The sequence below is a fragment of the Narcine bancroftii genome, chromosome 1 (genome assembly GCF_036971445.1).
Source record: "Narcine bancroftii isolate sNarBan1 chromosome 1, sNarBan1.hap1, whole genome shotgun sequence".
Classification (NCBI taxonomy): domain Eukaryota; kingdom Metazoa; phylum Chordata; class Chondrichthyes; order Torpediniformes; family Narcinidae; genus Narcine; species Narcine bancroftii.
Genome location: NC_091469.1, coordinates 164479777 through 164502359, shown reverse-complemented (window position 1 = coordinate 164502359; position 22583 = coordinate 164479777). Strand labels below are relative to the sequence as shown.

General features: G+C 58.7%; 1 protein-coding gene across 1 annotated transcript in view; it reads left to right on the top strand.

The window, feature by feature from the left end:
• The first annotated feature begins 3227 nt into the window (after positions 1 to 3227).
• The window catches only part of bxdc2 (brix domain containing 2), a 142447-nt gene continuing 123091 nt past the window's right edge, over positions 3228 to 22583 (top strand). Inside the window, exon 1 of the mRNA XM_069884363.1 lies at positions 3228 to 3248. Coding sequence (XP_069740464.1) covers positions 3243 to 3248 — 6 coding nt within the window. The 5' untranslated portion in view covers positions 3228 to 3242. The remainder of the gene's footprint in view (positions 3249 to 22583) is intronic.

Sequence of the window (22583 nt, the reverse complement as noted above, 5' to 3'; positions counted from 1 at the left end):
AGGGTGATGGACAATGGAGATCAGTGAGACTAGGGAGAGTACTAGTTTAGCACAGTCTAGAAGGGCTGTAATGTTCCATATAATGAGCGTAGTGGATGGAGGGGAACAGGTGGGTGTTGTTTACCTGGATTTCCAGAAGGGTTGTATAATGGGCCTTGTGAAAGATTTGTACAGAAGATAAGGATGCACAGAGTTGGGTGGGGTGATGTATTGGTACAGATAGAGATTGGTTAATTAATAGAGAGTTGGGGTACAGGGGTGTTTTTCTGGTTGGTAATCAGTGGTGAACGGGGTGCTGCAGGGGTTGGTGCTGGGCCTGCAACTGTTCATGATGTACCTAAACCATCTGGAAGAGGGGACAGAGTGTAGTGTATCAACGTTTGCTGATGGCACTAAATTGCGTGGTAAAGCAAATTGTGCAGAGGATACGGAGAGTCTGTAGAGAGATAGAGAGAGGTTAAGTGAGTGGGCCAGAATCCGGCTGATGGAGTGAGATGTAGGGCCAGCACAGTTGGTGTTGCAGTTCTTGCAATGCCATTACAGCGCCAGCGATCGGGACAGGGGTTCAAATCCTGAGCTGTCTGTATGGAGTTTGTACTCCCACAGTTCAAAACTTACCGGTGGTGTAGGTCAGATGGGTGGTAATTGGGCGGCATAGGTGTGTGGGCCGAAATGGTCTGTTACTGTGATATATGCCTAAATTATTTTAATTAAAAATTTTTAAATTCAAATTGGTGAACGTGAGGTTATCCACTTTAGAAGCAAAAATAGAAGATCAGATTATTATTGAAACGGCAAGTGATTGCAGCGAGCTGCCGGGCAGAAGGACTTGGGAGGGCCTGTGCATGAATCACAAAAGGTTGGTTTGCAGGGGCAGGAGGATGTCAAGGAGGCAAATGGAACACCGGCCTTTATTGGTGGAAGGATTGAATTTCGGAGCAGGGGGGTTCTGCTGCAGCCATACAAGGTCCTGCATGAGAGGCTGCATCTGGAGAACTGCACACAGTTCTGGTCTCCTCACTCGAGGAAGGATGGACTGGCTTTGGTGGCAGAGCAGAGGAGGGTCACCAGGTTGAATTGGGATGAAGGGGTTAGCCTATGAGGAGAGATTGAGATGCCTGAGACTGTACTCTCTAGAATTTAGAAGATGAAAGGGGATCTTATAGAAACACATGATCTATAATTGCAAAAGGCAGAGGTGAGATAGAGGGAGGTAAGTTGTTTCCATTGGTGGGGGAGAGCAGAACTGGGGGACATCACCTGAATATTCAGATCAGAAGATTTAGGATGGAGATAAAGAGGAAGTGCTGTTCCCAGAGGGTGGGGAATCTGTGGAGTTTGCTGCCCATTGAAGCAGTGGACACGACCTCAGTAAATATATTTCAGACAAGGTTGGATTTTTCAGTGGGTAGGAGAAGTGGCAGAGATGTGTCCACAGTCAGATCAGCTTCATGCCATGATGCAGGATCAAAGGGATTCCTGCTGTTTCTTGTGCTTTGATGAACAGGTCTGACCCTCACTGGAGGACAAGTCCCACACACGCTGACCCTCCCTGGGGGACGGGTTCCACACACACTGACCCTCACTGGGGGACGGGCCCCACACATGCTGACCCTCCCTGGGGGATGGGTCCCACACATGCTGACCCTCCCTGGGGGATGGGTCCCACACATGCTGACCCTCACTGGGGGTGGGACCCACACACGCTGACCCTCACTGGTGGATGGGTCCCACACACGCTGACCCTCACTGGGGGATGGGTCCCACACACGCTGACCCTCACGGGGGGATGGGCCCCACACACGCTGACCCTCACTGGAGGATGGGCCCCACACACGCTGACCCTCACTGGGGGATGGGCCCCACACACGCTGACCCTCACTGGGGGATGGGCCCCACACATGCTGACGCTCAATGGGGGATGGGCCCCACACACACACTGACCCTCACAGGGAGACAAGTCCCACACACACACTGACCCTCACAGGGAGACAAGTCCCACACACACACTGACCCCCATGGGGGATGGGTCCCACACACACTGACCCTCACTGGGGGACGGGTCCCACACACACTGACGCTCAATGGGGGCAGGCCCCACACACGCTGACCCTCCCTGAGGGACGGGTCTCACACACGCTGACCCTCCCTGGGGGATGGGTCCCACACACGCTGACCCTCACTGGGGGATGGGTCCCACACACGCTGACCCTCACTGGGGGATGGGCCCCACACACACTGACCCTCACTGGGGGATGGGCCCCACACTTGCTGACCCTCACTGGGGATGGGCCCCACACACACTGACCATCACTGGGGGATGGGTCCCACACACACTGACCCTCACTGGGCGATGGGTCCCACACATGCTGACCCTCACTGGGGGACGGGCCCCATACACACTGACCCTCACTAGGGGATGGGCCCCACACATGCTGACGCTCAATGGGGGTCGTGCCCCGTACACGCTGACCCTCACTGGGGGGTGGGTCCCACACACTGACCCTCACTGGGGGGATAGGTCCCACACACACTGACCCTCACTGGGGGATGGGCCCCACACACACTGACGCTCAATGGTGGACAGGCCCCACACACGCTGACCCTCCCTGGGGCACAGGCCCCACACATGCTGACCCTCCCTGGGGGATGGGCCCCACACATGCTGACCCTCCCTGGGGGACGGGTCCCATACACGCTGACCCTCGCTGGGGGATGGGTCCCACACACGCTGACCCTCCCTGGGGGACGGGTCCCATACACGCTGACCCTCGCTGGGGGATGGGTCCCACACACACTGAACCTCACTGGGGCATGGGCCCCACACACGCTGACCCTCACTGGGGGATGGGCCCCACACACGCTGACCCTCACTGGGGGATGGGCCCCACACACACACTGACCCTCACTGGGAGACAAGTCCCACACACACACTGACCCTCACATCCCCAGTGCAGTGTGTTGGGACTATTCCTGTCCGGGGAAGGTGGATGTCGACAAGACTGTCTCACTGAGGTGCAGTAAGGGGCCAAGTGGGGAGGAGGAGGAAAGGCTTGTGGCTTGTGAATGATGTCAGGCTGGGGAGGCATGAGTGAAGAGGAACTGAATATAGCACACGGAGAGAGGAAGTGGTTGAGACCGCGGATGTTCCACACCCCCGCACTCTGTGTGAACAGCGTCTGTGTGCAGAGTGAGCTGGAGATTTTATGAGGGGCACTCCACTCAAACCGTCAAGAGAAGGCATGCAGGTTTGTCAGCACATACCAACAGGCTTAAAGGCACTCGGTTCCCCACAGCCATCGGGCTCCTGACTGAATCCCACCACAGCACCCTGTGATGTAATATTTGTAGATGTATTTGGGAGATAAATTGGTAAAATTAGAGTAAGTTACATAGATACACACATTTTAAAACAGATATTATTTGAAATGCTGAAGAATTCATATTCAGTAACTTTACAGAAACTATGGAGAATGCTATGTACATTTCACAAGTAGGTGCTATTTGAAATTATGTCATGAAATGAATGGACTGGAGACAGGTCGTCCGTGTTGAACATTTTTAAAAGACTTCTGATCTATCTGTAAAGTGCTCACTCAAAGGTAACTCCTGGGTTCTTGTTTACCTAAAACAACAGATGGGAGCATAAGACTAACTCCTACGGCTTGCTAGATGATGGGGTGGTGAATTGGATTAGTAAATATGCAGACGATATTAAGATAGGTGGAATAGTGGATAATGAAGAAGGTTTTCAAGGATTGCAGAGGGATTTGGGCTGCTTAGAAAAGTGGGCTGAAAAATGGCAGATGGAATTTAATGCTGATAAGTGTGAGGTGCTTCATTTTGGTAAGAAGAATCAGAACAGGACATACGTGGTAAATGGGAGAGCATTGAGGAATACAGAAGAGCAGAAAGATTTAGGAGTAACGGTACATCGTTCCCTGAAGGTAGAAACTCACGTGAAGAGGGTGGTGAAGAAGGCTTTTAGTATGCTGGCCTTTATCAATCATTGCATGGAATATAGGAGTTGGGAGCAGATGTTGAGATTGTATAAGACGTTGGTGCGGCCTAATTTGGAGTTCTGTGTGCAGTTCTGGTCGCCTAATTATAGGAAGGATATAAACAGAGTGGAGAGAGTGCAGAGAAGGTTTACCAGAATGTTACCTGGGTTTAAGAATCTAGAGTATAGGGAGAGATTGGGCAGATTAGGTCTTTATTCTTTGGAGCGTAGAAGGTTGAGAGGGGATTTGATAGAAGTATTTAAGATTATGAAAGGGATAGACAGAGTGGATGTGGATAGACTATTTCCGTTAAGAGGAGGAAAGATTAAAACAAGAGGACATGAGTTAAGAATTAAGGGGCAGAGGTTTAGAGGTAACATGAGGGGGAACTTCTTTACTCAGAGAGTGGTAGCCGTGTGGAATGAGCTTCCGGGAGAAATAGTGGCGGCGGAGTCAATTGTATTATTTAAGAAAAGGTTGGACAGGTCTATGGATGAGAAGAAGATGGAGGGTTATGGGCATTGTGCAGGGAGGTGGGATTAGAAAGGGGTGTTTGGTTCGGTGCGGACTAGAAGGGCCTAATGTATGTTATGTTAAGGATGGGATTTGCAAGTGAAAGAGAGAAGGACATGTTGCTGGGAGTTTGAATCTGAGGTGGAGAGAGACTCAGAATAGTCACAGCTGAAACAAACAGGAGAAGCTTCTTGGAACGGAAACAGAAAAGCTCCAGAGAAGCGGATACGACACCTGATCATTTTCATGCAATTTTAATTCATCCTGTGACACAGTTGCCACACACTCCTAGCTTAGGGACAGATACAGGGCAGTGGGGAGAGAGGGGGATAGTGGGATCAGTGTGGGGACTGATACAGGACTGTGGGGGAGAGAGGGGCAGAGGGATCAGTGAGGGGACTGATACTTAACTGTGGAGAGAGAGAGAGGGGCAGTGCGATCAGTGTGGGGACTGATACAGGACTGTGGGGAGTGAGGGGGCAGTGGGATCAGTGTGAGACTGATACAGGACTGTGGGGAGTGAGAGGGGAAGGGGGATCAGTGTGGGGACTGATGCAGGACTGTGGGGAGTGAGGGGGAAGGGGGATCAGTGTGGGGACTGATACAGGACTGTGGGGAGTGAGGGGGAAGGGGGATCTGTGTGGGGACTGATACAGGACTGTGGGGAGTGAGAGGGGAAGGGGGATCAGTGTGGGGACTGATACAGGACTGTGGGGAGAGAGAGGGGCAGTGGGATCAGTGTGGGGACTGATACAGGACTGTGGGGAGTGAGAGGGGCAGTGGGATCAGTGTGGGGACTGATACAGGACTGTGGGGACAGAGAGGGCAGTGGGATCAGTGTGGGGACTGACACTGGACTGTGGGGAGAAAGAGGGGCAGTGGGATCAGTGTGGGGACTGATACAGGACTGTGGGGGCGAGACGGGCAGTGGGATCAGTGTCGGGGCTGATACAGGACTGTGTGGAGTGAGGGGGAAGGGGGATCAGTGTGGGTACTGATACAGGACTGTGGGGAGTGAGGGCGAAGGGGGATCATTGTGGGGGCTGATACAGGACTGTGGGGAGAGAGAGGGGCAGTGGGATCAGTGTGGGGACTGATACAGGACTGTGGGGAGAGAGAGGGGCAGTGGGATCAGTGTGGGGACTGATACAGGACTCTGGGGAGTGAGGGGAGAGTGGGATCAGTCTGGGACTGATACAGGACTGTGGGGAGTGAGAGGGGAAGGGGGATCAGTGTGGTGACTGATACAGGACTGTGGGGAGTGAGGGGGAAAGGGGATCAGTGTGGGGTCTGATACAGGACTGTAGGGGAGTGAGAGGGGCAGTGGGATCAGTGTGGGGACTGATACAGGACTGTGGGGAGTGAGAGGGGCCGTGGGATCAGTGTGGGGACTGATACAGGTCTGTGGGGAGTGAGGGGGAAGTGGTATCAGTGTGGGGACTGATACAGGACTGTGGGGAGAGAGAGGGGCAGTGGGATCAGAATGGGGACTGATACAGGACTGTGGGGGAGAGACGGGCAGTGGGATCAGTGTGGGGACTGATACTGGACTGTGGGGAGTGAGGGGGAAGGGGGATCAGTGTGGGGACTGATACAGGGCTGTGGGGAGTGAGGGGGAATGGGGATCAGTGTAGGGGCTGATACAGGACTGTGGGGAGTGAGGGGGAAGGGGGATCAGTGTGGGGTCTGATACAGGACTGTGGGGAGTGAGGGCGAAGGGGGATCAGTGTGGGGACTGATACAGGACTGTGGGGAGTGAGGGGGAAGGGGGATCAGTGTGGGGACTGATAGAGGACTGTGGGGAGTGAGGGGGCAGTGGGATCAGTGTGGGACTGATACAGGACTGTGGGGAGTGAGGGGGCAGTGGGATCAGTGTGGGGACTGATACAGGACTGTGGGGAGTGAGGGGGAAGGGGTATCAGTGTGGGGGCTGATACAGACTGTGGGGAGTGAGGGGGAAGGGGGATCAGTGTGGGGACTGATACAGGACTGTGGGAAGTGAGAGGGGCAGTGGGATCAGTGTGGGTTCTGATACAGGACTGTGGGGAGTGAGAGGGGAACGGGGATCAGTGTGGGGTCTGATACAGGACTGTGGGGAGTGAGAGGGGAACGGGGATCAGTGTGGGGTCTGATACAGGACTGTGGGGAGTGAGGGGGAAGGGGGATCAGTGTGGGGACTGATACAGGACTGTGGGGAGTGAGAGGGGCAGTGGGATCAGTGTGGGGACTGATACAGGACTGTGGGGAGTGAGAGGGGCCGTGGGATCAGTGTGGGGACTGATACAGGACTGTGGGGAGTGAGGGGGAAGGGGGATCAGTGTGGGGGCTGATACAGGACTGTGGGGAGTGAGGGGGAAGGGGGATCAGTGTGGGGTCTGATACAGGACTGTGGGGAGTGAGAGGGGCCGTGGGATCAGTGTGGGGTCTGATACAGGACTGTGGGGAGTGAGAGGGGAACGGGGATCAGTGTGGGGTCTGATACAGGACTGTGGGGAGTGAGGGGAAGGGGGATCAGTGTGGGGACTGATACAGGACAGTGGGGAGTGAGGGGGAAGGGGGATCAGTGTGGGGACTGATACAGGACTGTGGGGAGTGAGGGCGAAGGGGGATCAGTGTGGGGACTAATACAGGACTGTGGGGAGTGAGGGGGAAGGGGGATCAGTGTGGGGACTGATACAGGACTGTGGGGAGTGAGGGCGAAGGGGGATCAGTGTGGGGACTGATACAGGACTGTGGGGAGTGAGGGGGGAACGGGGATCAGTGTGGGAACTGATACAGGACTGTGGGGAGTGAGAGGGGCCGTGGGATCAGTGTGGGGACTGATACAGGACTGTGGGGAGTGAGGGGGAAGGGGGATCAGAGTGGGGGCTGATACAGGACTGTGGGGAGTGAGGGGGAAGGGGGATCAGTGTGGGGACTTATACAGGACTCTGGGGAGTGAGAGGGGCCGTGGGATCAGTGTGGGGATTGATACAGGACTGTGGGGAGTGAGGGGGAAGGGGGATCTGTGTGGGGACTGATACAGGACTGTGGGGAGTGAGGGGGAAGGGGGATCAATGTGGGGACTAATACAGGACTGTGGGGAGTGAGGGGGGCAGGGGGATCAGTGTGGGGACTGATACAGGACTGTGGGGAGTGAGGGGGAAGGGGGATCAATGTGGGGACTAATACAGGACTGTGTGGAGTGAGGGGGGCAGGGGGATCAGTGTGGGGACTGATACAGGACTGTGGGGAGTGAGGGGGGAACGGGGATCAGTGTGGGGACTGATACAGGACTGTGGGGAGTGAGGGGGAAGGGGGATCAGTGTGGGGACTGATACAGGACTGTGGGGAGTGAGGGGGGCAGGGGGATGGGTGTGGGGACTGATACACGACTGTGGGGAGTGAGTGGGGCAGGAGGATCAGTGTGGGGGCTGATACAGGACTGTGGGGAGTGAGGGGGGAACGGGGATCAGTGTGGGAACTGATACAGGACTGTGGGGAGTGAGGGCGAAGGGGGATCAGTGTGGGGACTGATACCGGACTGTGGGGAGTGAGGGGGAAGGGGGATCAGTGTGGGGACTGATACAGGACTGTGGGGAGTGAGGGCGAAGGGGGATCAGTGTGGGGACTGATACAGGACTGTGGGGAGTGAGGGGGAAGGGGGATCAGTGTGGGGACTGATACAGGACTGTGGGGAGTGAGAGGGGCAGTGGGATCAGTGTGGGGACTGATACAGGACTGTGGGGAGTGAGAGGGGCCGTGGGATCAGTGTGGGGACTGATACAGGACTGTGGGGAGTGAGGGGGAAGGGGGATCAGTGTGGGGTCTGATACAGGACTGTGGGGAGTGAAGGGGGAACGGGGATCAGTGTGGGGTCTGATACAGGACTGTGGGGAGAGAGAGGGGCAGTGGGATCAGTGTGGGGACTGATACAGGACTGTGGGGAGTGAGGGGGAAGGGGGATCAGTGTGGGACTGATACAGGACTGTGGGGAGTGAGAGGGGAAGGGGGATCAGTGTGGGGACTGATACAGGACAGTGGGGAATGAGGGGGAAGGGGGATCAGTGTGGGGTCTGATACAGGACTGTGGGGAGTGAGAGGGGCAGTGGGATCAGTGTGGGGACTGATACAGGACTGTGGGGAGTGAGAGGGGCCGTGGGATCAGTGTGGGGACTGATACAGGACTGTGGGGAGTGAGGGGGAAGGGGGATCAGTGTGGGGACTGATACAGGATTGTGGGGAGTGAGGGGGCAGGGGGATCAGTGTGGGGACTGATACAGGACTGTGGGGAGTGAGGGGGCAGTGGGATCAGTGTGAGAATGATACAGGACTGTGGGGAGTGAGAGGGGAAGGGGGATCAGAGTGGGGACTGATGCAGGACTGTGGGGAGTGAGGGGGAACGGGGATCAGTGTGGGGACTGATACAGGAATGTGGGGAGTGAGAGGGGCAGTGGGATCAGTGTGGGGACTGATACAGGACTGTGGGGAGTGAGAGGGGCCGTGGGATCAGTGTGGGGACTGATACAGGACTGTGGGGAGTGAGGGGGAAGTGGGATCAGTGTGGGGACTGATAGAGGACTGTGGGGAGAGAGAGGGGCAGTGGGATCAGTGTGGGGACTGATACAGGACTGTGGGGGCGAGACGGGCAGTGGGATCAGTGTCGGGGCTGATACAGGACTGTGTGGAGTGAGGGGGAAGGGGGATCAGTGTGGGGACTGATAAAGGACTGTGGGGAGTGAGGGCGAAGGGGAATCATTGTGGGGGCTGATACAGGACTGTTGTGAGAGAGAGGGGCAGTGGGATCAGTGTGGGGACTGATACAGGACAGTGGGGGCGAGACGGGCAGTGGGATCAGTATCGGGGCTGATACAGGACTGTGTGGAGTGAGGGGGAAGGGGGATCAGTGTGGGGACTGATACAGGACTGTGGGGACAGAGAGGGCAGTGGGATCAGTGTGGGGACTGACACTGGACTGTGGGGAGAGAGAGGGGCAGTGGGATCAGTGTGGGGACTGATACAGGACTGTGGGGAGAGACAGGGGCAGTGGGATCAGTGTGGGGACTGATACAGGACTGTGGGGAGTGAGAGGGGTAGTGGGATCAGTGTGGGGACTGATACAGGACTGTGGGGACAGAGAGGGCAGTGGGATCAGTGTGGGGACTGACACTGGACTGTGGGGAGAGAGAGGGGCAGTGGGATCAGTGTGGGGACTGATAAAGGACTGTGGGGGCGAGACGGGCAGTGGGATCAGTGTCGGGGCTGATACAGGACTGTGTGGAGTGAGGGGGAAGGGGGATCAGTGTGGGTACTGATACAGGACTGTGGGGAGTGAGGGCGAAGGGGGATCATTGTGGGGGCTGATACAGGACTGTGGGGAGAGAGAGGGGCAGTGGGATCAGTGTGGGGACTGATACAGGACTGTGGGGAGAGAGAGGGGCAGTGGGATCAGTGTGCGGACTGATACAGGACTCTGGGGAGTGAGGGGGCAGTGGGATCAGTCTGGGACTGATACAGGACTGTGGGGAGTGAGAGGGGAAGGGGGATCAGTGTGGTGACTGATACAGGACTGTGGGGAGTGAGGGGGAAGGGGGATCAGTGTGGGGTCTGATACAGGACTGTGGGGAGTGAGACGGGCAGTGGGATCAGTGTGGGGACTGATACAGGACTGTGGGGAGTGAGAGGGGCCGTGGGATCAGTGTGGGGACTGATACAGGTCTGTGGGGAGTGAGGGGGAAGTGGTATCAGTGTGGGGACTGATACAGGACTGTGGGGAGAGAGAGGGGCAGTGGGATCAGTGTGGGGACTGATACAGGACTGTGGGGGAGAGACGGGCAGTGGGATCAGTGTGGGGACTGATACTGGACTGTGGGGAGTGAGGGGGAAGGGGGATCAGTGTGGGGACTGATACAGGGCTGTGGGGAGTGAGGGGGAATGGGGATCAGTGTAGGGGCTGATACAGGACTGTGGGGAGTGAGGGGGAAGGGGGATCAGTGTGGGGTCTGATACAGGACTGTGGGGAGTGAGGGCGAAGGGGGATCAGTGTGGGGACTGATACAGGACTGTGGGGAGTGAGGGGGAAGGGGGATCAGTGTGGGGACTGATAGAGGACTGTGGGGAGTGAGGGGGCAGTGGGATCAGTGTGGGACTGATACAGGACTGTGGGGAGTGAGGGGGCAGTGGGATCAGTGTGGGGACTGATACAGGACTGTTGGGAGTGAGGGGGAAGGGGTATCTGTGTGGGGGCTGATACAGGACTGTGGGGAGTAAGGGGGGAAGGGGGATCAGTGTGGGGACTGATACAGGACTGTGGGGAGTGAGAGGGAAGGGGGATAAGTGTGGGGACTGATACAGGACTGTGGGGAGTGAGGGGGCAGTGGGATCAGTGTGGGGACTGATACTGGACTGTGGGGAGTGAGGGGGAAGGGGGATCAGTGTGGGGACTGATACAGGACTGTGGGGAGTGAGGGCGAAGGGGGATCAGTGTGGGGACAGATACAGGACTGTGGGGAGTGAGGGGGAAGGGGGATCAGTGTGGGGACCGATACAGGACTGTGGGGAGTGAGAGGGGCCGTGGGATCAGTGTGGGGACTGATACAGGACTGTGGGGAGTGAGTGGGAAGAGGGATCAGTGTGGGGGCTGATACAGGACTGTGGGGAGTGAGGGGGAAGGGGGATCAGTGTGGGTTCTGATACAGGACTGTGGGGAGTGAGAGGGGAACGGGGATCAGTGTGGGGTCTGATACAGGACTTTGGGGAGTGAGAGGGGAACGGGGATCAGTGTGGGGTCTGATACAGGACTGTGGGGAGTGAGGGGGAAGGGGGATCAGTGTGGGGATTGATACAGGACTGTGGGGAGTGATAGGGGCAGTGGGATCAGTGTGGGGACTGATACAGGACTGTGGGGAGTGAGAGGGGCAGTGGGATCAGTGTGGGGACTGATACAGGACTGTGGGGAGTGAGAGGGGCCGTGGAATCAGTGTGGGGACTGATACAGGACTGTGGGGAGTGAGGGGGAAGGGGGATCAGTGTGGGGGCTGATACAGGACTGTGGGGAGTGAGGGGGAAGGGGGATCAGTGTGGGGTCTGATACAGGACTGTGGGGAGTGAGAGCGGAACGGGGATCAGTGTGGGGTCTGATACAGGACTGTGGGGAGTGAGAGGGGAACGGGGATCAGTGTGGGGTCTGATACAGGACTGTGGGGAGTGAGGGGGAAGGGGGATCAGTGTGGGTTCTGATACAGGACTGTGGGGAGTGAGAGGGGAACGGGGATCAGTGTGGGGTCTGATACAGGACTGTGGGGAGTGAGAGGGGAACGGGGATCAGTGTGGGGTCTGATACAGGACTGTGGGGAGTGAGGGGGAAGGGGGATCAGTGTGGGGACTGATACAGGACTGTGGGGAGTGAGAGGGGCAGTGGGATCAGTGTGGGGACTGATACAGGACTGTGGGGAGTGAGAGGGGCCGTGGGATCAGTGTGGGGACTGATACAGGACTGTGGGGAGTGAGGGGGAAGGGGGATCAGTGTGGGGGCTGATACAGGACTGTGGGGAGTGAGGGGGAAGGGGTATCAGTGTGGGGTCTGATACAGGACTGTGGGGAGTGAGAGGGGCCGTGGGATCAGTGTGGGGTCTGATACAGGACTGTGGGGAGTGAGAGGGGAACGGGGATCAGTGTGGGGTCTGATACAGGACTGTGGGGAGTGAGGGGAAGGGGGATCAGTGTGGGGACTGATACAGGACAGTGGGGAGTGAGGGGGAAGGGGGATCAGTGTGGGGACTGATACAGGACTGTGGGGAGTGAGGGCGAAGGGGGATCAGTGTGGGGACTAATACAGGACTGTGGGGAGTGAGGGGGAAGGGGGATCAGTGTGGGGACTGATACAGGACTGTGGGGAGTGAGGGCGAAGGGGGATCAGTGTGGGGACTGATACAGGACTGTGGGGAGTGAGGGGGGAACGGGGATCAGTGTGGGAACTGATACAGGACTGTGGGGAGTGAGAGGGGCCGTGGGATCAGTGTGGGGACTGATACAGGACTGTGGGGAGTGAGGGGGAAGGGGGATCAGAGTGGGGGCTGATACAGGACTGTGGGGAGTGAGGGGGAAGGGGGATCAGTGTGGGGACTTATACAGGACTCTGGGGAGTGAGAGGGGCCGTGGGATCAGTGTGGGGATTGATACAGGACTGTGGGGAGTGAGGGGGAAGGGGGATCTGTGTGGGGACTGATACAGGACTGTGGGGAGTGAGGGGGAAGGGGGATCAATGTGGGGACTAATACAGGACTGTGGGGAGTGAGGGGGGCAGGGGGATCAGTGTGGGGACTGATACAGGACTGTGGGGAGTGAGGGGGAAGGGGGATCAATGTGGGGACTAATACAGGACTGTGTGGAGTGAGGGGGGCAGGGGGATCAGTGTGGGGACTGATACAGGACTGTGGGGAGTGAGGGGGGAACGGGGATCAGTGTGGGGACTGATACAGGACTGTGGGGAGTGAGGGGGAAGGGGGATCAGTGTGGGGACTGATACAGGACTGTGGGGAGTGAGGGGGGCAGGGGGATCGGTGTGGGGACTGATACACGACTGTGGGGAGTGAGTGGGGCAGGAGGATCAGTGTGGGGGCTGATACAGGACTGTGGGGAGTGAGGGGGGAACGGGGATCAGTGTGGGAACTGATACAGGACTGTGGGGAGTGAGGGCGAAGGGGGATCAGTGTGGGGACTGATACCGGACTGTGGGGAGTGAGGGGGAAGGGGGATCAGTGTGGGGACTGATACAGGACTGTGGGGAGTGAGGGCGAAGGGGGATCAGTGTGGGGACTGATACAGGACTGTGGGGAGTGAGGGGGAAGGGGGATCAGTGTGGGGACTGATACAGGACTGTGGGGAGTGAGAGGGGCAGTGGGATCAGTGTGGGGACTGATACAGGACTGTGGGGAGTGAGAGGGGCCGTGGGATCAGTGTGGGGACTGATACAGGACTGTGGGGAGTGAGGGGGAAGGGGGATCAGTGTGGGGTCTGATACAGGACTGTGGGGAGTGAAGGGGGAACGGGGATCAGTGTGGGGTCTGATACAGGACTGTGGGGAGAGAGAGGGGCAGTGGGATCAGTGTGGGGACTGATACAGGACTGTGGGGAGTGAGGGGGAAGGGGGATCAGTGTGGGACTGATACAGGACTGTGGGGAGTGAGAGGGGAAGGGGGATCAGTGTGGGGACTGATACAGGACAGTGGGGAATGAGGGGGAAGGGGGATCAGTGTGGGGTCTGATACAGGACTGTGGGGAGTGAGAGGGGCAGTGGGATCAGTGTGGGGACTGATACAGGACTGTGGGGAGTGAGAGGGGCCGTGGGATCAGTGTGGGGACTGATACAGGACTGTGGGGAGTGAGGGGGAAGGGGGATCAGTGTGGGGACTGATACAGGATTGTGGGGAGTGAGGGGGCAGGGGGATCAGTGTGGGGACTGATACAGGACTGTGGGGAGTGAGGGGGCAGTGGGATCAGTGTGAGAATGATACAGGACTGTGGGGAGTGAGAGGGGAAGGGGGATCAGAGTGGGGACTGATGCAGGACTGTGGGGAGTGAGGGGGAACGGGGATCAGTGTGGGGACTGATACAGGAATGTGGGGAGTGAGAGGGGCAGTGGGATCAGTGTGGGGACTGATACAGGACTGTGGGGAGTGAGAGGGGCCGTGGGATCAGTGTGGGGACTGATACAGGACTGTGGGGAGTGAGGGGGAAGTGGGATCAGTGTGGGGACTGATAGAGGACTGTGGGGAGAGAGAGGGGCAGTGGGATCAGTGTGGGGACTGATACAGGACTGTGGGGGCGAGACGGGCAGTGGGATCAGTGTCGGGGCTGATACAGGACTGTGTGGAGTGAGGGGGAAGGGGGATCAGTGTGGGGACTGATAAAGGACTGTGGGGAGTGAGGGCGAAGGGGAATCATTGTGGGGGCTGATACAGGACTGTTGTGAGAGAGAGGGGCAGTGGGATCAGTGTGGGGACTGATACAGGACTGTGGGGGCGAGACGGGCAGTGGGATCAGTGTCGGGGCTGATACAGGACTGTGTGGAGTGAGGGGGAAGGGGGATCAGTGTGGGGACTGATACAGGACTGTGGGGAGTGAGGGCGAAGGGGGATCATTGTGGGGGCTGATACAGGACTGTGGGGAGAGAGAGGGGCAGTGGGATCAGTGTGGGGACTGATACAGGACTGTGGGGAGAGACAGGGGCAGTGGGATCAGTGTGGGGACTGATACAGGACTGTGGGGAGTGAGAGGGGTAGTGGGATCAGTGTGGGGACTGATACAGGACTGTGGGGACAGAGAGGGCAGTGGGATCAGTGTGGGGACTGACACTGGACTGTGGGGAGAGAGAGGGGCAGTGGGATCAGTGTGGGGACTGATACAGGACTGTGGGGAGAGACAGGGGCAGTGGGATCAGTGTGGGGACTGATACAGGACTGTGGGGAGTGAGAGGGGTAGTGGGATCAGTGTGGGGACTGATACAGGACTGTGGGGACAGAGAGGGCAGTGGGATCAGTGTGGGGACTGACACTGGACTGTGGGGAGAGAGAGGGGCAGTGGGATCAGTGTGGGGACTGATAAAGGACTGTGGGGGCGAGACGGGCAGTGGGATCAGTGTCGGGGCTGATACAGGACTGTGTGGAGTGAGGGGGAAGGGGGATCAGTGTGGGTACTGATACAGGACTGTGGGGAGTGAGGGCGAAGGGGGATCATTGTGGGGGCTGATACAGGACTGTGGGGAGAGAGAGGGGCAGTGGGATCAGTGTGGGGACTGATACAGGACTGTGGGGAGAGAGAGGGGCAGTGGGATCAGTGTGCGGACTGATACAGGACTCTGGGGAGTGAGGGGGCAGTGGGATCAGTCTGGGACTGATACAGGACTGTGGGGAGTGAGAGGGGAAGGGGGATCAGTGTGGTGACTGATACAGGACTGTGGGGAGTGAGGGGGAAGGGGGATCAGTGTGGGGTCTGATACAGGACTGTGGGGAGTGAGACGGGCAGTGGGATCAGTGTGGGGACTGATACAGGACAGTGGGGAGTGAGAGGGGCCGTGGGATCAGTGTGGGGACTGATACAGGTCTGTGGGGAGTGAGGGGGAAGTGGTATCAGTGTGGGGACTGATACAGGACTGTGGGGAGAGAGAGGGGCAGTGGGATCAGTGTGGGGACTGATACAGGACTGTGGGGGAGAGACGGGCAGTGGGATCAGTGTGGGGACTGATACTGGACTGTGGGGAGTGAGGGGGAAGGGGGATCAGTGTGGGGACTGATACAGGGCTGTGGGGAGTGAGGGGGAATGGGGATCAGTGTAGGGGCTGATACAGGACTGTGGGGAGTGAGGGGGAAGGGGGATCAGTGTGGGGTCTGATACAGGACTGTGGGGAGTGAGGGCGAAGGGGGATCAGTGTGGGGACTGATACAGGACTGTGGGGAGTGAGGGGGAAGGGGGATCAGTGTGGGGACTGATAGAGGACTGTGGGGAGTGAGGGGGCAGTGGGATCAGTGTGGGACTGATACAGGACTGTGGGGAGTGAGGGGGCAGTGGGATCAGTGTGGGGACTGATACAGGACTGTTGGGAGTGAGGGGGAAGGGGTATCTGTGTGGGGGCTGATACAGGACTGTGGGGAGTAAGGGGGGAAGGGGGATCAGTGTGGGGACTGATACAGGACTGTGGGGAGTGAGAGGGAAGGGGGATAAGTGTGGGGACTGATACAGGACTGTGGGGAGTGAGGGGGCAGTGGGATCAGTGTGGGGACTGATACTGGACTGTGGGGAGTGAGGGGGAAGGGGGATCAGTGTGGGGACTGATACAGGACTGTGGGGAGTGAGGGCGAAGGGGGATCAGTGTGGGGACAGATACAGGACTGTGGGGAGTGAGGGGGAAGGGGGATCAGTGTGGGGACTGATACAGGACTGTGGGGAGTGAGAGGGGCCGTGGGATCAGTGTGGGGACTGATACAGGACTGTGGGGAGTGAGTGGGAAGAGGGATCAGTGTGGGGGCTGATACAGGACTGTGGGGAGTGAGGGGGAAGGGGGATCAGTGTGGGTTCTGATACAGGACTGTGGGGAGTGAGAGGGGAACGGGGATCAGTGTGGGGTCTGATACAGGACTGTGGGGAGTGAGAGGGGAACGGGGATCAGTGTGGGGTCTGATACAGGACTGTGGGGAGTGAGGGGGAAGGGGGATCAGTGTGGGGACTGATACAGGACTGTGGGGAGTGATAGGGGCAGTGGGATCAGTGTGGGGACTGATACAGGACTGTGGGGAGTGAGAGGGGCAGTGGGATCAGTGTGGGGACTGATACAGGACTGTGGGGAGTGAGAGGGGCCGTGGAATCAGTGTGGGGACTGATACAGGACTGTGGGGAGTGAGGGGGAAGGGGGATCAGTGTGGGGGCTGATACAGGACTGTGGGGAGTGAGGGGGAAGGGGGATCAGTGTGGGGTCTGATACAGGACTGTGGGGAGTGAGAGCGGAACGGGGATCAGTGTGGGGTCTGATACAGGACTGTGGGGAGTGAGAGGGGAACGGGGATCAGTGTGGGGTCTGATACAGGACTGTGGGGAGTGAGGGGAAGGGGGATCAGTGTGGGGACTGATACAGGACTGTGGGGAGTGAGGGGGAAGGGGGATCAGTGTGGGGACTGATACAGGACTGTGGGGAGTGAGGGCGAAGGGGGATCAGTGTGGGGACTGATACAGGACTGTGGGGAGTGAGGGGGAAGGGGGATCAGTGTGGGGTCTGATACAGGACTGTGGGGAGTGAGGGCGAAGGGGGATCAGTGTGGGGACTGATACAGGACTGTGGGGAGTGAGAGGGGACGGGGGATCAGTGTGGGGGCTGATACAGGACTGTGGGGAGTGAGGGGGAAGGGGGATCAGTGTGGGGGCTGATACAGGACTGTGGGGAGTGAGGGGGAAGGGGGATCAGTGTGGGGACTGATACAGGACTCTGGGGAGTAAGAGGGGCCGTGGGATCAGTGTGGGGACTGATACAGGACTGTGGGGAGTGAGGGGGAAGGGGGATCAGTGTGGGGACTGATACAGGACTGTGGGGAGTGAGGGCGAAGGGGGATCAGTGTGGGGACTGATACCGGACTGTGGGGAGTGAGGGGGAAGGGGGATCAGTGTGGGGACTGATACAGGACTGTGGGGAGTGAGGGGGAAGGGGGATCAGTGTGGGGACTGATACAGGACTGTGGGGAGTGAGGGGGGCAGGGGGATCAGTGTGGGGACTGATACAGGACTGTGGGGAGTGAGGGGGGCAGGGGGATCAGTGTGGGGACTGATACAGGACTGTGGGGAGTGAGGGGGAAGGGGGATCAGTGTGGGGACTGATCCAGGACTGTGGGGAGTGAGGGGGGCAGGGTGATCAGTGTGGGGACTGATACAGGACTGTGGGGAGTGAGGGGGGCAGGGGGATCAGTGTGGGGACTGATACAGGACTGTGGGGAGTGAGGGGGAAGGGGGATCAGTGTGGGGACTGATACAGGACTGTGGGGAGTGAGGGGGGCAGGGGGATAGGTGTGGGGACTGATACAGGACTGTGGGGAGTGAGGGGTGCAGGAGTATCAGTGTGGGGGCTGATACAGGACTGTGGGGAGTGAGGGGGGAACGGGGATCAGTGTGGGAACTGATACAGGACTGTGAGGAGTGAGGGCGAAGGGGGATCAGTGTGGGGACTGATACCGGACTGTGGGGAGTGAGGGGGAAGGGGGATCAGTGTGGGGACTGATACAGGACTGTGGGGAGTGAAGGCGAAGGGGGATCAGTGTGGGGACTGATACAGGACTGTGGGGAGTGAGGGGGAAGGGGGATCAGTGTGGGGACTGATACAGGACTGTGGGGAGTGAGAGGGGCAGTGGGATCAGTGTGGGGACTGATACAGGACTGTGGGGAGTGAGAGGGGCCGTGGGATCAGTGTGGGGACTGATACAGTACTGTGGGGAGTGAGGGGGAAGGGGGATCAGTGTGGGGGCTGATACAGGACTGTGGGGAGTGAGGGGGGAACGGGTATCAGTGTGGGGTCTGATACAGGACTGTGGGGAGTGAGAGGGGCTGTGGGATCAGTGTGCGGACTGATACAGGACTGTGGGGAGTGAGAGGGGCCGTGGGATCAGTGTGGGGACTGATACAGTACTCTGGGGAGTGAGGAGGAAGGGGGATCAGTGTGGGGACTGATACAGGACAGTGGGGAGTGAGGGGGGAACGGGGATCAGTGTGGGAACTGATACAGGACGGTGGGGAGTGAGAGGGGAACGGGGATCAGTGTGGGGACTGATACAGGACTGTGGGGAGTGAGAGGGGCCATGGGATCAGTGTGGGGGCTGATACAGGACTGTGGGGAGTGAGGGGGAAGGGGGATTAGTGTGGGGACTGATACAGGACTGTGGGGAGTGAGAGGGGCCGTGGGATCAGTGTGGGGACTGATACAGGACTGTGGGGAGTGAGGGGGAAGGGGGATCAGTGTGGGGACTGATACAGGACTGTGGGGAGTGAGAGGGAAGGGGGATCAGCGTGGGGACTGATACAGGACTGTGGGGAGTGAGGGGGAAGGGGGATCAGTGTGGGGACTGATACAGGACTGTGGGGAGTGAGAGGGGAAGGGGGATCAGTGTGGGGGCTGATACAGGACTGTGGGCAGTGAGGGGGAAGGGGGATCAGTGTGGGGGCTGATACAGGACTGTGGGGAGTGAGGGGGAAGGGGGATCAGTGTGGGGACTGATACAGGACTGTGGGGAATGAGGGGGAAGGGGGATCAGTGTGGGGACTGATACAGGACTGTGGGGAGTGAGGGGGAAGGGGGATCAGTGTGGGGACTGATACAGGACTGTGGGGAGTGAGGGGGGCAGGGGGATCAGTGTGGGGACTGATACAGGACTGTGGGGAGTGAGGGAGGAACGGGGATCAGTGTGGGGACTGATACAGGACTGTGGGGAGTGAGGGGGGAACGGGGATCAGTGTGGGAACTGATACAGGACTGTGGGGAGTGAGAGGGGAAGGGGGATCAGTGTGGGGGCTGATACAGGACTGTGGGGAGTTGAGGGGGAAGGGGGATCAGTGTGGGGGCTGATACAGGACCGTGGGGAGTGAGGGGGAAGGGGGATCACTGTGGGGGTTGATACAGGACTGTGGGGAGTGAGAGGTAGGGGGATCAGTGTGGGGACTGACACAGTACTGTGGGGAGTGAGGGGGAAGGGGGATCAGTGTGGGGACTGATACAGGACTGTGGGGAGTGAGGGGGGCAGGGGGATCAGTGTGGGGACTGATACAGGACTGTGGGGAGTGAGGGGGGCAGGGGGATCAGTGTGGGGACTGATACAGGACTGTGGGGAGTGAGGGGGAAGGGGGATCAGTGTGGGGACTGATCCAAGACTGTGGGGAGTGAGGGGGGCAGGGGGATCAGTGTGGGGACTGATACTGGACTGTGGGGAGTGAGGGGGGCAGGGGGATCAGTGTGGGGACTGATACAGGACTGTGGGGTGTGAGGGGGAAGGGGGATCAGTGTGGGGACTGATACAGGATTGTGGGGAGTGAGGGGGGCAGGGGGATCAGTGTGGGGACTGATACAGGACTGTGGGGAGTGACGGGGGCAGGGGGATCAGTGTGGGGGCTGATACAGGACTGTGGGGAGTGAGGGGGGAACGGGGATCAGTGTGGGAACTGATACAGGACTGTTGGGAGTGAGGGGGAAGGGGTATCTGTGTGGGGGCTGATACAGGACTGTGGGGAGTAAGGGGGGAAGGGGGATCAGTGTGGGGACTGATACAGGACTGTGGGGAGTGAGAGGGAAGGGGGATAAGTGTGGGGACTGATACAGGACTGTGGGGAGTGAGGGGGCAGTGGGATCAGTGTGGGGACTGATACTGGACTGTGGGGAGTGAGGGGGAAGGGGGATCAGTGTGGGGACTGATACAGGACTGTGGGGAGTGAGGGCGAAGGGGGATCAGTGTGGGGACAGATACAGGACTGTGGGGAGTGAGGGGGAAGGGGGATCAGTGTGGGGACCGATACAGGACTGTGGGGAGTGAGAGGGGCCGTGGGATCAGTGTGGGGACTGATACAGGACTGTGGGGAGTGAGTGGGAAGAGGGATCAGTGTGGGGGCTGATACAGGACTGTGGGGAGTGAGGGGGAAGGGGGATCAGTGTGGGTTCTGATACAGGACTGTGGGGAGTGAGAGGGGAACGGGGATCAGTGTGGGGTCTGATACAGGACTGTGGGGAGTGAGAGGGGAACGGGGATCAGTGTGGGGTCTGATACAGGACTGTGGGGAGTGAGGGGGAAGGGGGATCAGTGTGGGGATTGATACAGGACTGTGGGGAGTGATAGGGGCAGTGGGATCAGTGTGGGGACTGATACAGGACTGTGGGGAGTGAGAGGGGCAGTGGGATCAGTGTGGGGACTGATACAGGACTGTGGGGAGTGAGAGGGGCCGTGGAATCAGTGTGGGGACTGATACAGGACTGTGGGGAGTGAGGGGGAAGGGGGATCAGTGTGGGGGCTGATACAGGACTGTGGGGAGTGAGGGGGAAGGGGGATCAGTGTGGGGTCTGATACAGGACTGTGGGGAGTGAGAGCGGAACGGGGATCAGTGTGGGGTCTGATACAGGACTGTGGGGAGTGAGAGGGGAACGGGGATCAGTGTGGGGTCTGATACAGGACTGTGGGGAGTGAGGGGGAAGGGGGATCAGTGTGGGTTCTGATACAGGACTGTGGGGAGTGAGAGGGGAACGGGGATCAGTGTGGGGTCTGATACAGGACTGTGGGGAGTGAGAGGGGAACGGGGATCAGTGTGGGGTCTGATACAGGACTGTGGGGAGTGAGGGGGAAGGGGGATCAGTGTGGGGACTGATACAGGACTGTGGGGAGTGAGAGGGGCAGTGGGATCAGTGTGGGGACTGATACAGGACTGTGGGGAGTGAGAGGGGCCGTGGGATCAGTGTGGGGACTGATACAGGACTGTGGGGAGTGAGGGGGAAGGGGGATCAGTGTGGGGGCTGATACAGGACTGTGGGGAGTGAGGGGGAAGGGGTATCAGTGTGGGGTCTGATACAGGACTGTGGGGAGTGAGAGGGGCCGTGGGATCAGTGTGGGGTCTGATACAGGACTGTGGGGAGTGAGAGGGGAACGGGGATCAGTGTGGGGTCTGATACAGGACTGTGGGGAGTGAGGGGAAGGGGGATCAGTGTGGGGACTGATACAGGACAGTGGGGAGTGAGGGGGAAGGGGGATCAGTGTGGGGACTGATACAGGACTGTGGGGAGTGAGGGCAAAGGGGGATCAGTGTGGGGACTAATACAGGACTGTGGGGAGTGAGGGGGAAGGGGGATCAGTGTGGGGACTGATACAGGACTGTGGGGAGTGAGGGCGAAGGGGGATCAGTGTGGGGACTGATACAGGACTGTGGGGAGTGAGGGGGGAACGGGGATCAGTGTGGGAACTGATACAGGACTGTGGGGAGTGAGAGGGGCCGTGGGATCAGTGTGGGGACTGATACAGGACTGTGGGGAGTGAGGGGGAAGGGGGATCAGAGTGGGGGCTGATACAGGACTGTGGGGAGTGAGGGGGAAGGGGGATCAGTGTGGGGACTTATACAGGACTCTGGGGAGTGAGAGGGGCCGTGGGATCAGTGTGGGGATTGATACAGGACTGTGGGGAGTGAGGGGGAAGGGGGATCTGTGTGGGGACTGATACAGGACTGTGGGGAGTGAGGGGGAAGGGGGATCAATGTGGGGACTAATACAGGACTGTGGGGAGTGAGGGGGGCAGGGGGATCAGTGTGGGGACTGATACAGGACTGTGGGGAGTGAGGGGGAAGGGGGATCAATGTGGGGACTAATACAGGACTGTGTGGAGTGAGGGGGGCAGGGGGATCAGTGTGGGGACTGATACAGGACTGTGGGGAGTGAGGGGGGAACGGGGATCAGTGTGGGGACTGATACAGGACTGTGGGGAGTGAGGGGGAAGGGGGATCAGTGTGGGGACTGATACAGGACTGTGGGGAGTGAGGGGGGCAGGGGGATCGGTGTGGGGACTGATACACGACTGTGGGGAGTGAGTGGGG